Consider the following 15,340-nt stretch of genomic DNA (forward strand, 5'->3'; position numbering starts at 1 on the left):
TCAGAGTAAGGAGTTTTAGTTTTATCCTATAGAAAGTAAGCATTAAAGGTGGGTGAGCAGGGAGTTAACAATGAAAGAAGTAATCTAGCAGACCCCCAAAGACTCTAGAGTATATAAATCTGGTGGTTATGCTTGAGGCAAGCAAAAACAGAATTAAAAGGTTAGGGACCAAGAGACCACAAAAAGGTGAATACACTGCTGTTTACTGTCCTATCGAGTTTCTTCTTTTTGCTAGATGTTCCTTGTGCATCCACGATAAATGGTGAATTATTTCCCTTCTTGAACTCTCAACTTTTGTCTAGTGGAAGTCTACAGTCTTGTTATAATCCCTCTGCTTAGAAGAGTCTGCCACAGCAGTTGGGAAAGCACGTATTTAGGGTAAGAAGTGGAGAGGAAGAAAGGGGATAAGATGTGAACTGATTAATTTGTTCACTGATTAGAAGAGTCTGAGCTTCACAGGAAAGGGTTTCAACGGTTTGGAAAGACAGGGACTCTACCTCTTGGTTGTAAACAACAGGAACCCAATGCATAATGAGTTAGAAAAAGAATTTACTAGCTTTTGGCCGGGCGCGGTGGCTCACGCCTGTAATCCCAGCACTTTGGGAGGCTGAGGCGGGCGGATCACGAGGTCAGGAGATCGAGACCATCCTGGCTAACACGGTGAAACCCCGTCTCTACTAAAAATACAAAAAAATTAGCCGGGCGTGGTGGTGGGTGCCTGTAGTCCCAGCTACTCAGGAGGCTGAGGCAGGAGAATGGCGTGAACCTGGGAGGCGGAGCTTGGAGTGAGCCGAGATCACACCACTGTACTCCAGCCTGGGCGACAGAGTGAGACTTCGTCTCAAAAAAATAAATACATAAAATTAAAAAGAAAAAGAATTTACTAGCTTTAATAGTGCCTATATGACGATGATTTCCAAATTTACATTGCCAAATTGCATAAATTAATAAGTAGAGCTGCTGCTTGTCGCAGGCATGATGGCTTCAAGGTTACTTTGCACAGCTGGAACGCTGGCCATGAAGGCTTTGAGGGCTTGCAGCCCCAGTAGGGTGCAATCGCAATAAGACATATATGAGTCTGAAGAGCAAATTCATATATATCCAATTGCCTAGTGGATATCTTTACTTGGATGCCCAAAAGGCAAATCAAACTCAACATGGCCCAAACTTGTTCCTGACCTTCCCTTTCCAGTTCCCCCTCACCAAACCTACTCCTCCTATCATTTCCCCCATTTCAATTAGTGAAAACTCCACCATCTTTGTTGCTCAAGTCAAATACTTTGCAGTTATCTTTCATTCACCCTCCACATTCAAACTATCAAGAAATTCCATCAGCTTTACTTTCAAGTCTATAAAAAATCTGACCATTTCTTTCCACCGGTACAGCTACCACCCTGGTTCAAACCATCTCTCACCCAAATGATTGGACTAGCCTGCTAACTAGTCTCCCTGTCCATACTTCCATTGGTTTGTTTTCAATGCAAGAGCCAGAGTGATCCCTGTTATAAAACATGTTAGATCATATCACTCCTCTACTCAAAATCCTCCAATGGCTACCTATCCTACTTAGAGAAAACCAAAGTCCTCACACAATAGCCTACAATATCCTACACAATATGGCTTCTGGTTACCTTTCTGACTTCATCTTTCACTACTCTTTTCCTTGCTCATTGCACTCCAGCTACACTGGCATCTTTGCTCTTCTTCTAATACATCAGACATAGTATGCACTTGCTATTCCCTTTGTCTGGATAATTCTTCCCTAGATAGCCACATAGCTTATTTCCTTGCATCCTTCAGATCTTTACCCAAATGCTATCTTATTAGTGAGTCCTTCCTTGATCATCCTATTTAAAATATTTATTATGAGGGAGGGGAAGAAGGAGCCAATGCAATGACTAGTCTTTATTGGAGAGAAGACACTTTACAGCACATTTTGAGCAATTAGTGCCACGGCTCACTGGGCCAACTTGTGGGGCATCAGCTTGTAATGGGTTCACAGTTAGAGCATCGCTGGGTCTCGCCTTTGTGCAGCCAGAACCAGTTGACAGCACTGTTGTCCTCTTCACCGATGCAACTCACTATTATCTTGGTGATGGAGGGAGCTGTTACGGTCTTCCCTGGTGCCTGAAGCTGCCTTTGGGGGTAGTATATTGTATGGGTCCAATCTCATACATGGCTCTCATGAACTCCCTCTCCAGCCCAGTCATCTGCTCGTCATCAGTAGGAACACCACCTCCAGGTGTCATGAAGCATGCTGCAACCACCCCATTGGGACTGTAAGCCCTCAGGCCTATGCGGCTAGCGCTCCAGCTCTGAAAATTAACCTTGAAGCCATCATGCCTGTGACAAGCAGCAGCTTTATTTATTTATTTATTGAGACAGAGTCTCACCCTGTCACCCAGGCTAGAGTGGAGTGCCATGAACATGGCTCACTACAGCCTCAACCTCCTAGGTTCAATTGATCCTCCTGCCTCAGCCTCCCAAGTAAGCAACTCTATTTAAAATCTGAATGCTTCTTCCATCTCTATCCTCTTTCAGTTTTATTTTTATTAACACTGATCACTAACATCTATACATTTTACTTATCTAGTTTATTGTCTACCTTTCCTTCTACACAGATTGTGAATTCCAAGAGGACACAATGTATATCCTGTTTGTTCCCAGATGTATCTTCAATGCCCAGAATAGTATCTGGCATAGAATAAGCTTTTTAAAATAAATATTTGTTGAATAAATGAATGAAAAATCTAGGTGATAACTTCAGGCATGGTTAGATCCAGGTTCTTGGCATGTTATTAGAATTTTGTCCTGTCTCGTAGCTTTTCTCTCCTCTGCGTTGGCCTCATTCTCAAGCAGGCTTGATGTGTTACAGGTGATGATAAGACGGCCACCAGCGGCTGCAGGTTTACATTCTAACAATTTTGCAGCCTAAATGGAGAGAGAGTGAGTGCCTTTTTCCTGATTGTTCCAGAGAAAGCCTTGGATATATCATATTGTCTGGGCTTGGGTCAAGTGACAACCCCTAAAACAGTGTCTATGGGTAGAGGAGGAAAATGTTGTGACTGACTGGGCCTGGGCCATGGGGCCCGTTGGAACTGGGGATAAAGTTCAGCTCCATTTAGACTGAGAAGAGGGGAGAGGTGGTTTCCTAAAAGAAAAGGGGGTGCTATCACTGGAAGAAGATGGCGGCTAGACAACAAATGTCCACCGCAAATGTCAACGACCCACCCGCCGACTGAGCCCAGAACAGCGTTCTGCTCCTGCCTCTCCACTTTCACACGCAGCCAGAAGAGCCTCTGACCGTGGTTAAGCTTCTCTCCTCCCAAATGTCTTTTCCCCTGCCTCTGTCGGGTAAGGGCTTCCTCATCCCTCAATGCCTGGTCCAACTATGATCTCCCTCACCCCGACTCTTAACAGATACTGTCTCTCTCCCTCTTCTGAGTATCCTACTTGTTTCTACTTCTCTTGTAGTTATTTTTGTACGCCATGCCTTGTATAATATTTTACTTACTTGTATACATCATGAGTTCCTTTTGAAAAAGGGTACGGTCCATTCCCGGGGTGTCCACGCCAGCTCCTCACGCTCTCTGGGAACCGCGGTGATTCGATGCCGGCTGAGGCCGCCAGGGAGCGCTCGGCGCCCGGCACGAGGCCGTCAAGGGCGGGAGGCGCTGTGATTGGCAGACGCGGCCGTCAATCGGGCGCAGGCGGGGCGGACCGGGCCGCCAGGGAGGCCTCTGGGCGGGAGGCGGGGCCTGCATGAATGGGGCGCGCGTCGCGCGGGCTGCAGTCGGCGCTCGCGGGGGAAGCCCGAGTCCCGGCCGGGAGTGGGTGGGAGGAAGCGAGGTTGGCGGGGGGGGGGGGGGGGGGGGAAGGGAAAGAGCGCGGGGGGCGGGGAGGGGCAGCGCCCGGGCGGCGCGCCGAGCGCGGCGAGGCGGCGGGTGTGAGCAAGAGCCGGCCGCCTTCGTCCCCCTCGCTTCGGTGCGGCTGTCCGCTAAGCTGCCTCCGCCCTCGCCGCGCGCCCCCGCCAGCGGGACTCCAGGGAACCCCCGGCGCCCTCGACGGGGCCGAGGAGTCAGGACTCGGGGAGTCGGCGCTGAGGGAGGAGCCTGGTCGGAGCCGCGGAGCCGAAAGCTCCGGAGCGTGGAGGTGGGGGGCTGAGGCCCCTGAGGGGGCCCCGCCGCGATGGGCAACCTGGAGAGCGCCGAGGGGGGCCCGGGAGAGCCCCCCTCTGTCCCGTTGTTGCTGCCGCCCGGCAAGATGCCGATGCCTGAGCCCTGTGAGCTGGAGGAAAGGTTCGCCCTGGTGCTGGTGAGAGCTGAGCCCAGCCCCTTCCCCCGCCTACCGCCCCTCAGGTCCCGACGCCCGGGCTGGGACTTTGTGCTGGGCCCCCGTCCCGCCCACCCTTTCAGTCGGGGTCCCGAACGGATCCCAGCCTCCAGTGTCTTCCCAGGAACCTCTGAGCAGCCGCTGGCCGGCCCGGACAGCCCCGTCGGGGATCTCGGGACCGACGCCTCCACCGCTGGACCCTTAGGAGAAGTCCCCAGCTCGGGACCGTCCTAGGAACCAGGCTTCTCCCTCCTTCCTCCCCCTTCTGCTGCCCTTTTCCCGTCTCCCCGCTTCTTCGCCAGGCTCCCCGTCCCTAGCATTCTCAGCCCGGAGCCTCTCGCGGGTGGGGGGAATTCAGAAGCGCGGCCGGCTCGCTCCTCAGCAGGCTTCCCTGAGTGGGGACACCGCCTCTCCTGCGAACATGGAGGCTTTCCAGGGAGTGGGTCCCACTCCCAGCCCAGACCAGATGTTTGGGGGGAGAGGGGGATGGGGAGGGGGCTGGCAGCTCCTGAAGGGGGTGGAATAAGGAGTATGCCATTCTGCTTATTTGCAGAACGGCCTGCAGGCATCCTGCTAAGTTAGAGTGGATTTGCCTAAAAGGCTGAACATGTGGATAAACCATTTCACTGGGGTATTTCTCCAAGTGAAACAATACACAAACCATCCTCCCCCGCTTTTCATGTTAAGCCATAGTGACTGGTTTGTGTTGTTTAGCCTGTGCTTTTTAGTCTTTCTGTAGGTTTCAAACGGTCTGTATAAATGGGTTTTTAGAGCTGACTTTGGGATTCTTCTTTGGTGTGGGAGTTGGACACTGATGTCAGTGGCTCTATGAAGCGAGAGGTTCTGAGCTGGTACCACCGGGAAGGAGCCAGAGAATATGTTGGCGCTGAAAATGAAGTTTTGCAGAGCGAAAACATCGGTAAACCGGGGTTAATCTTTGAAAAATTTGGGGAAATAGTTCTCACTTCCCCAAAGAGTTATCTAAGAAGCAGTAATAATTCTGGCGTTATTGTTGGTATGGCCTGAAGGGCCGACTCTGCCTTTGCCCATCAGGAGGGATAAATTGTGGACTTAGCAGCCTTATTGGATTTCATCTGCCTTGGAATAAGGAGATTAGATCTGTTGGCAACAGTGGAGCTGTCTAGAGATCTTGGCCTCTCCGATGGTAGAGAATCTGACATCAGCCCACTGGCACCAGAGCTGGCTCAAAGAGGGTCCACAGGGTTCCAAGGGGAAGTGGTGTCGCTGGCACCTCTGCCTGCCAGCTCTGCGAAGGGCCAAAGGGATGTGGGCCATACATCCTGTGGCCCTCTGCATTTCCCCCAGCCTTCTCGGGGATCGGGTGAGTCAGTGATTACCAATGTGCTGTGACCATCTCACAGGCTGAGGGGGAGAGACTGGGACTTAGTGGCCTTGAGAACAAGAGCCCAACTGTTGGGGAAAAGAGTGGGAGGGGATCTGCACTCTGGTGGGGGTGTGAAAACCCCCAGCAAGCTGACACAAGTTAGCTATAGAAATTGGGGAGAAGGATGGGGTGAGGTGGATTGGGTGGGAGGCCGCCTTAGGTAGGAGCCATTTTTTGTGAGAGCTCAGAACCAGAATCCATCATGTTCTCATTGGCCCTTGGTTGACCAGTTCGTTTAGTTAGCAAACTAATGGCTTAGTATTCACAAAATGCACGTGGTGTCCTCGTTAACCAGGACACCAGAGCACCAGGAGAACCCAAGTCAAACGGGGAACTGGACCACCCACTTGCATGCCTTCCTTTCTATATAAAATTTTGATTTGTTTCTTCGTGCCTTTTGTTTTGGTCTTGTTTCTGTGTGCCTGAGCTGCTGCTGATGAAGGGTTGGAACAGGGCAGGCCAGAGCTAGTTAGTTGTCTCAGGAGACGGGATTTCACCTCAGTTTTCCAATACAGGGAAATCATCCCTTCTTGGGGATTTGAGTTCTTCTCTGGGGGCTCTTAAGTGTCCCTGTGTCCACTGTTCTGAAAGGTAACCTTTCTACCATGCTTTGGGAACAGTACTGACTGAGTTAGGTGTTTGACCCAGGTACAGGCTCAGGGGTATTTCCTGAACAGTCAGGAGAAGCATAGTGTAGTAGAAAAAGCAAGGACTGTGGCTTAGCAAGTATCTTAACTTCTCTGAGCCTAGACTTCTTCCTCATCTGTAAAATGGAGGTAATCCTGTTCTGGTGAGATTGTGAGAATTAGGTGAGCCCTTGTATATAAGGTGCTTGGCACCCAGTAAGTACTCAATATAGATTAGCTTTTTTTTTTTTTTTTTTTTTGAGATGGAGTCTGGCTCTGTCACCCAGGCTGGAGTGCGCAGCACGATCTCGACTCACTGCAAACTCGGCCTCCCGGGTTCAAGCAATTCTCCTGCCTCAGCCTCCAGAGTAGCTGGGATTACAGGCGCCCACCACTACGCCTGGCTAATTTTTGTATTTTTAGTAGAGATGGGGTTTCGCCATGTTGGCCAGGCTGATCTTGAACTCCTGACCTTAGGTGATCCACCCGCCTTGGCCTCCCAAAGTGCTGGGATTACAGGCATGAGCCACCGTGCCTGGCCAGATTAGCTTATTTTTGTTGATGGCGTGAAACAGTCAGATAAGCTGTTTCTTTCTCACCTTTTTCTTTCCTAGATTGTCAGCTTCATTACAATTGGTTTGGTTTTTTGAAAAAGCTATTTGAGAGGTTTGTTGAGGTGACATAGTGGTGTCCTGGTTAAGCTTATGGACTTTGAAATCAGAGTGGATTCAAATTCTGTTTCATCCATAGTCTTTGGTTAGAAGAGTGTTTGACCTCAAGCAAGTTACTTAATCTGATTCCCAGTCTTCTCTTATATATGGGGAAAATAATAGCATTTGCCACATTAGGTTGTTGTGTGGATTTAATGAAATTGGAAGTCAAATACTTAGCAGAGTCTGGCATCTACTATATGCTTGGTAAATGGTAGCTTTTAAGTTTGTACCTCTCAGCAGTGACTCAGATCTGAGATCACTTGTGTTCCCAAAAAGGGGTTTTAAAGTTTAGAAATCTGATAAAACCCATTACCCTGTTGTGTATATCCAGTCTCAGAATATGGCTGCTGCTGTAAGCTGGAGGGCTTCCTTATCCCAAGTGTGTCTTTCGAAAACCCCCTGAAGAGTATCCTCGCTGGGGAAGTTGTATCAGTGCTGAGTCAAGACCACAGGCTCCTAGCCTTCTGTTCCAGACACATGATCTGTCAGCCAAAGTTGAAGAGCTTGAGATGAGGGCTATGAGAAGATTTGATGAGGACATTGATTCCAAGAATCCTAACCCAGCCCAGTGCCTTAATTCAGGGCTTCCCTACTAGTGTGCTGCAGATGGATCACAGGTGTGCTGGAATACTGATTCCCCTTATTCCTAGGGGCAGCTGAAGTTCCCAGTCAGTCCCCTCTGGATGGAATCAGCTTCTACCCCATGTACTGTACAAACAGTATTATTTTCTAGGTGTGCCTCGATGTGAAAAAGGTTGTGAAGCTGCTGTGTTACACTGCTTCTTGGCATCCTTCCTTACCCCCTATCTGAGTAGTACCTCCCATTCTGTTGGGTATTGAGAAGTTTGGGGTTGGGGCAATTAATGGAGCTCCTCTTTATGAATACCAGAATGAGAGCCAATCTCTGGTCTGATACAGTCCCAATGTGTTTTGGTCCAAACTAGATTACTACCCAAACTCAGTTGTTCAGAAGCTAGTATTCTGGCCAGTACTGGACTTTCCATAGAGAGGGGAGGCAGAGGGCTCTAAGGTCTTTGAAAGGATAGCTGTCTGTCTTTGTTGTGATTGTACTCTGATTTTTCTCTTTGTTGATTTACTACAGACTTCACATGGAGTCTAAAAGTTCTGATGCCAGAAAAAGCCCTGTGTATCCCTTAGGAGGAGGCTTTCAGGGCATAAGGGTAGGGTTGTGTGACAGGGGCTATCCCTGCTGCAGTTTCTCCTCTCACATTTCCCTGGTGATGACTGACAACTTGGGGGTTTTTCTGTAAGTGTAGCATTGATGTGGGAGCTAAGCTGGCCTGGGTGCTAGTTGTCTAAGAGGCTTTGAGGGGCCTCCTTTGACACAGAAAGGGGCTGGGAAAAACTTGGACTAAATATCAGGTTCCAAATCGCCACGGTGGAAATTTTTTTCCCAGCCCTCAGGATTGTGGTGAATTAGTTCAGGCTGGAATAGAACTTGGGAGGGGGCAGGGAAAGGGCCTTTGACAGCAGCTGGTCAGAGGAACCTTCTTCTTGTTCAGAGATCCCACAGAGAAGACCCTAGGCCACAGAGAGGAGTCTTATTCCCTTGACCTTCTGATATGACCCTGCCTTAGTCTGGGGGAAGCCTGTGTGTGGTGGGGAAGGGACTGATGGAGTGGACTCTGTCGTTTGGGAATGTTTTCATTGCCCAGAGGGAGATTCAGCATTTTGTTTGTGTTTTTGTTTTGTTTTGTTTTGTTTTTTCCTCTTAAAGTAATACTTATTCTCTAAAGAAAGTATGGGACAATTCAGAAAGAAGAAAAGACTAAAGATTTAGGTTAAAGAAAAACATCCATATTTTCTCTAGTTTCTTTACCAAATGCAAATATTTTCTTAGTTCCTTTACCAAATGCAGCTGATGTGCTTTAAAACCTTTATATTTTTTTCTCTGCATAGAGTTTTATACAATGTTTTGATATTTGGTTTATTTATTTAAGACAGAGTCTCGCTCTGTCACCCGTGGTGGAGTGCAGTGACATGGTCATGGCTCACTGCACCTCACTGCAGCTTTGAACTCCCAGGCTTAAGCGATCCTCCTCCCTCAGCCTCCTGAGTAGCTAAACCACAGGTGTGCGCCACCATGCCTGGCTAATTTTTTCATTTTTTGTAGAGATGCGGTCTTGCTTTGTTGCCCACATTGGTTTCAAACTCCTAGGCTCAGGTGATTCTCCCACCTCAGTCACCCAAAGTATTGGGATTTTAGGCATGAGCCACCATGCCCTGCCGGTATGTATGTTTTTTATCCAGTTTTTTTGTTTGTTTTTTGCTTTTGTTATTCATTAGTTTTCCCAGGCTAGTAATTGTAAATGGTTTGTTTTTGTTTTTGTTTTTGAGGCAGTCTCACTCTGTCACCCAGGCTGGAATGCAGTGGTACAATCTCTGCTCACAGCAACCTCTGCCTCCTGGGTTCAAGCAATTCTCCTGCCTCGCCTCCCAAATAGCTGGGATGACAGGCGCCTGCCACCACGCCTGGCTAATTTTTGTATTTTTAGTAGAGACGGGGTTTCACCATGTTGGCCAGGCTGGTCTCGAACCCCTGGCCTCAAGTGATCTGCCCACCTAGGCCTCCCAAAGTGCTGGGATTACAGGCAAGAGCCACCAGGCCTGGCCTGTAAACATTTAAGTGCTTGTATGATGGTCCATCAAGTGAATGTACCTTTGTTTGCTTACCCATACACCTTTTCTTAGATATTTAGGTTTTTTGCTTCTGTTTGCCATCATAAACAATGCTGTGATGAACATCGTGGCATACAAAGTATTTTCAATGTTTAGAGTTTTCCTTGGGATAGAAACTCAAAATAGAACTTGCTGGATTGTAGGATATAACTGTTTTTGTTTCCAAATGGTTTTTAAAAGAGGGAATAATGTATGAGAATGTTTTTAAAAGGATGGAAGAGGATTAAGAATAGCTTCTTTTCTCCTGATTATGAAAATAATACATATTTATTAGGTAAATTTGGAACTTACTGAAAAGTATAAAGAAGATAATAAAACCTATAATCTCACCATCTACTATTAACACTTTGATGTATGTGTATATATATTTTTTTAACAATTGAGATCATACTGTGTATATTGTTTTGTAAACTGATTTGTTCATTTACTATTTTAAGCATTTTCTCATTTGCTTATATATTATTCAGTATCATTCTTTCTTTTTTTTTTTTTTTTTGAGATGGAGTCTCACTCTGTTGCCCAGGCTGGAGTGCAATGGCCTGATCTTGGCTCACTGCAACCTCCACCTCCTGGGTTCAAGCAATTCTCCTGCCTCAGCCTCCCAAGTAGCTGGGATTACAGACGCCCACCACCACGCCTGGCTAATTTTTTCGTATTTTTAGTAGAGATGGGGTTTCACCATGTTGGCCAGGCTGGTCTCAAACTTCTGACCTTAGATCTACCCACCTCGGCTTCCCAAAGTGCTGGGATTACAGGTGTGAGCCACTGCGCCTGGCCCAAGTATCATGATTTCATTACTGCATAGTACTCTGTAATATTTTATCACTGCCTTATGTTGCCTTTTTTTTTTTTTTTTTTTTTTTTTTTTGAGATGGAGTCTTGCTCTGTCGCCCATGTTGGAGTGCAGTGGTACGATCTCGGCTCACTGCAACCTCTGCTTCCTGCTTCCTGGGTTCAAGCAATTCTGCCTCAACCTCCTGAGTAACTGGGATTACAGGTGCATGCTACCACGCCTGGCTAATTTTTGTGTTTTTATTAGAGACGGGGTTTTGCCGTGTTGGCCAGGCTGATCTCAAACTCCTGACCTCATGCAATCCACCTGCGTCGGCCTCCCAAAGTTTTGGGATTATAGACATGAGCCACTGCGTCCAGCCTATCTTACCCTTTTAAAATCTCTTTTTTTTTTTTTTTTTTTTTTTTTGAGATGAAGTCTCACTCTGTTGCCCAGGCTGGAGTGCAGTGGCTGGATCTCAGCTCACTGCAAGCTCTGCCTCCTGGGTTCACACCATTCTCCTGCCTCAGCCTCCCAAGTAGCTGGGACTATAGGCACCCGCCACCACGCCTGGCTAATTTTTTGTATTTTTAGTAGAGACGGGGTCTCACCGTGTTAGCCAGGATGGTGTCGATCTCCTGACCTCGTGATCCGCCCGCCTCAGCCTCCCAAAGTGCTAGGATTACAGGCGTGAGCATCACGCCCAGCCTAAAATCTTTTTTTTGCTGTTAACAAATAACGCTGTGTTGAACATCCTGTGCATAAATATTTGTGTCCCTCTCTGATTATTTCCTTAGGATAAATTGCTAGAAGTGGAATTATTGGGCCAAAGGGTATATGGTTTTTAAAGACCTTTGAGACATATATCTTCTGAAAAAGTTTTATCAGTTACCTTTTCCACTGATAATATGTGTGTCTACCTTTCTCTGTAAGCTAACCTTTACTGAGTGAATTAATGTTTTTAAAGCCTTTGCCAGTTTGATTAATTAGACATGGTATCTTGTTTTACTTTGCAGTTTTCTGAACATTTCATTGTAGGTGTTTTGGCCATCTTTTATTTGCGTTCTTTGCTCTCTGTTGGGGATTTATTATGTACATATGTCCATGTAATAAATGTATACATTTCCTATAGTTTTTCATTATAAAATATTTTTCACATATGAAAGCATATGTAACTGTTATGTAAGGTTAAAATAATAAAACGGATACCAGTATATCCACTGTGGAGTTCTTGGAATTGCTTCCTGCCCCTTATTTTCTTCCTGCTACTTTATCTGGGATGAAAAAGCTCTTTCTCAGGACTCATTGGGTCTGTGTTCTGCAGCTGGGACAGTCCAGGTGGCAGCCACACCAGTGCTTCCTAATTCTGTCTGTGGGGAAACAACTGCTGCAGCTGGTGAGAACAGGAACTGGTCTTGGTGGAAATAACTAATCTTCAGTGAAGTGAAAAAAGAAGCCAAAGTGGAGAGGAAATGAGACCACAGATCCTCCCCTGCCCCTGAGGTTGCTTGGGGAGGCTGGGCAGAGCCGGGGTCCTGGTTCTGTGGTCAACACCAAAGTATGTGCCCCAGAAGTGACTATAGTAAGCCCATGGGACAGCAGTGCTGGCTGCCTGAAGTCAGCGTGTCATCTGGTCTGCCAGACCAGTCATTTCCATTCTGGGGAAACATTTCTCCCACGTCTCCAGACCAGTCTCTTCCATTCTGGGGAAACATTTCTCCCACGTCTGAGCTGAGCAATAGCAGAGCCAGGGAAAGGCTGGGGGTTCATCGTGGTTCGGAGATGACTTTAAAGAAGGGGGAGGACCTTTGTCTTTGAAGATAGAGGAGGGGAGGGTCCTGTCAGCACACAGGCTCTCCCTTTCCTGCTTCTTGCTGGGTACTTCTGAATAGCAGCAGGTGAGAACTTCAGGGATTTAAGGTTGTCATTCATGAAGAAGTGAAGTGGATTGCAGACTAGAACTGAGCTGGGCAGCTAGAATTCCTGCATTGCATTTCCAGTCTCTCTCTTTTGCCTCTCTGGACAAAGTTATTTCTTTGTATCTTGTTTTCCTTTCACATGGAGAGTGAGTCAGTCCCCCAAGAAAGGTGTAGAAGTGTCAAGCTCCCTCTGTGTCCTGGAGATACTCTTGTTGTCTTTGCCTCCCACTTTCCTCTCTACTTCTCTTTTCCTCTTTTAGAATCTTCCTCTTTCCAGGTTCTCTTACCCTTTCTCTCTTCCATCACCTCACAACAAAGTTGTGGGTTGCAGTTTGTGTGTTGGGTAGGGGAGGACATGGATAGGGTTTTTTTTTTTGGGGGGGGGTGGGGAGCAGTATCCCCCTTCAGCTTTACTGTTATGCATACTCTTCTTAGTTTATAAAGTATTTTGAGGTCCTTGAAAGGTGTTCTCAATAATGTCCAGAACCATGAGGGTCTAGCAGAATTATTTACATGGCAGATTTTGCCAGTAGAGGACAAGTTTAGGCTCTTGTATATTAGTGATGGTTTAATTCTTATCCTTATCCCCCGCCTCCATCTCTTTTACCACCTTCCCCCCTCCCACCTCACCCAGAGTTATGGCCAAAACTGGAGTTGGGGCTGGTGATCTTACCTCTGGGTCCCTTATACACACTAGCAGGGAAGATATGTACTTTCTTTCTCCCGTTTGCTCATTTCTACTCAAATTCAGAATGGAGAATGTCATAGTCCTCTTAATTGTTTGGTGCCTCTCTAAGAAAGTTGACATGAGCCTGGTCGTTGGGTACTTTAGGAGATGAATATTTAGTTTTAAAAACTACCTATAGCTTAGAGCAGTTTCTGTTCTTGTTTTTACACAGAAGCTGGGGAGCCAGTCAATAGATCCTCCTAGTGTTTCCCATGAAACCTTAAAAAAAATTTTGTTCTGGGAGGAAGCAGTAGACCATTGGTTTTGGAATCAGAAGACTTAGGTTCTGATCCAGCTTTATAGTCTTTTTTTTTCCAGCTGCATGACCTTAGGCAAATCCTGTAACTTTTCTGAGTCAATTTCATCCTTTATGACGTGTGAAGATAATACCTATCCTACAGGTTTTTGAGGATGCTTACAGGAGACAACATAGTGAAAACACTTTGTAACCTATAAAGGTGCTAAAAATAAATATTTATTGTATACACATTACCCACTTTATCTCCTCTTGGAATTCCATAAGTTAAAGTAGCTTTCAACTGAGGGAGGTATTGTCCCAGGAGGGAGTTTTTGGAAGCACTTGAGGATGTTTTGATTATCATACTGACTGGGAGTGCTAGGCTTTCTAGCTGAGGGCCAAGGCTGTTAAACATCCCTCTGTGTTTGGGTCATGTTTGGGTGAGTCCCACACAATGAAGAAGGATCCTGCCCAAAATGTGGTTGGCACCCCTGCTGAGATTTGCCTTCCACTTATCTGTACCTCGTTTGTCCTGTGTACCAATTGAGGATGAAGCTTCAAGAGCAGTAAAAGGGAAGACAGAGCCATGGTATGTGGTGCTTTCTTGGTTTTCCCATTTCCTAGCACACCTTTAGGAGAGAGGTGGACCTCTTTTTATTACCTCTGCCTGTTGGTTTAATACCTGATTCCTCTGTACTGTGGGCTCTGTCCTCATACTCATCAAGTGGCAGTTTGGGATGTACATACTACATTCACCCCCTGGTCAGTTACTCAAGCCAGAGTAAAAGTTTTTATAAGTTGGGAATATGTTTGAGAGATCTGTCAACAGTAGTTCTGAATCTTTTGGGTAACGGATTCCTTTGGAAATCCAATTACACCTGTGGTCCCTATTTCCCCTCTCCCCCTCCCATGTATATATGAACACTTGCAGTATTTTGGGAGTTTTATTTTTATTTTTATTTTTTTTGAGACGGAGTCTTGCTCTGTCCCCCAGGCTGGAGTGCAGAGGCGCAATCTCGGCTCACTGCAAGCTCCGCCTCCCGGGTTCACGCCATTCTCCTGCCTCAGCCTCTCCGAGTAGCTGGGAGTACAGGCGCCCGCCACCACGCCCGGCTAATTTTTTTGTATTTTTAGTAGAGACAGGGTTTCACCGTGGTCTCGATCTCCTGACCTCGTGATCCGCCCGCCTCGGCCTCCCAAAGTGCTGGGATTACAAGCGTGAGCCACTGCGCCCGGCCTTATTTTGGGAGTTTTAAAGACCACTTTTGGATTTGCTAAGGAAGCCCTGGATGCCAGCCTGGAGGAATGGGAAGTGATAGCTGGGTGAGGAAACTCTACTGCAGGAACTCCTTGATACAGTTTTAGTACTCTTGATCCTTGGTAAGAAGGAGCCCTGGTTATTGGTTCAGATAAAATAATGCTGCTGTTGGTGGTTCCAGCAAAAAGAGCTTGTTGAAACTTGGGTGATTCCCATTCAGAGGGAGATATTCAGGCCCTTGGACAGTTTAACTTTGATTAAGGGTCTTTTGTGGTGGGGTCTACCTCTTTGAACTAGGGCCCAACCCTCAACCTTTGGGAAGATCCAGGTGGAGATAATAGAATGTACAGCTGGCCCTCCTTATCTGTGGGTTCTGTATCTGTGGATTCAACCAACTTCAGATATAAAATATTTGAAAAAATTGTGCATGTACTGATCATGTAGCGTTTTTTTCCTTGTAATTATTCTGTAAACAAAACAGTATAATAACTGTAGGGGAGTCTTAAACAACAAGGCCTTGAATTGTGTGGGTGTGCTTATACGCAGATTTTTCAGTCAAACGAGAATTGAGTAGTAAGAATTGAAAACCTTATAAGGAGGTCAGACTTATTCATACACATGGGATCTATGGGGCCTGTGGAGTTTGAGTA

The 15,340-nt window shown here is 46.7% G+C and overlaps 1 protein-coding gene across 7 annotated transcripts in view; it reads left to right on the forward strand.

Annotated features, from left to right (window-relative positions):
• Positions 1 to 3,905: 3,905 nt before the first annotated feature.
• Positions 3,906 to 15,340, forward strand: part of FMNL3 (formin like 3) — a 71,476-nt gene continuing 60,041 nt past the window's right edge. For 3 of the 7 annotated variants that reach the window (XM_030816609.1, XM_030816612.1, XM_030816610.1), the window contains exon 1: positions 3,906 to 4,314. In XM_030816609.1, the coding sequence (XP_030672469.1) occupies positions 4,189 to 4,314 (126 nt within the window). In that variant the 5' untranslated portion in view covers positions 3,906 to 4,188. Of the gene's footprint in view, positions 4,315 to 4,849; positions 5,252 to 15,340 lie in introns of those variants that run through there. The other 4 variants (XM_012508555.2, XM_003252180.4, XM_004088627.3 and 1 more) reach the window with 3 other exon arrangements.

This window comes from Nomascus leucogenys, chromosome 8 (genome assembly GCF_006542625.1).
Source record: "Nomascus leucogenys isolate Asia chromosome 8, Asia_NLE_v1, whole genome shotgun sequence".
Classification (NCBI taxonomy): Eukaryota; Metazoa; Chordata; class Mammalia; order Primates; family Hylobatidae; genus Nomascus; species Nomascus leucogenys.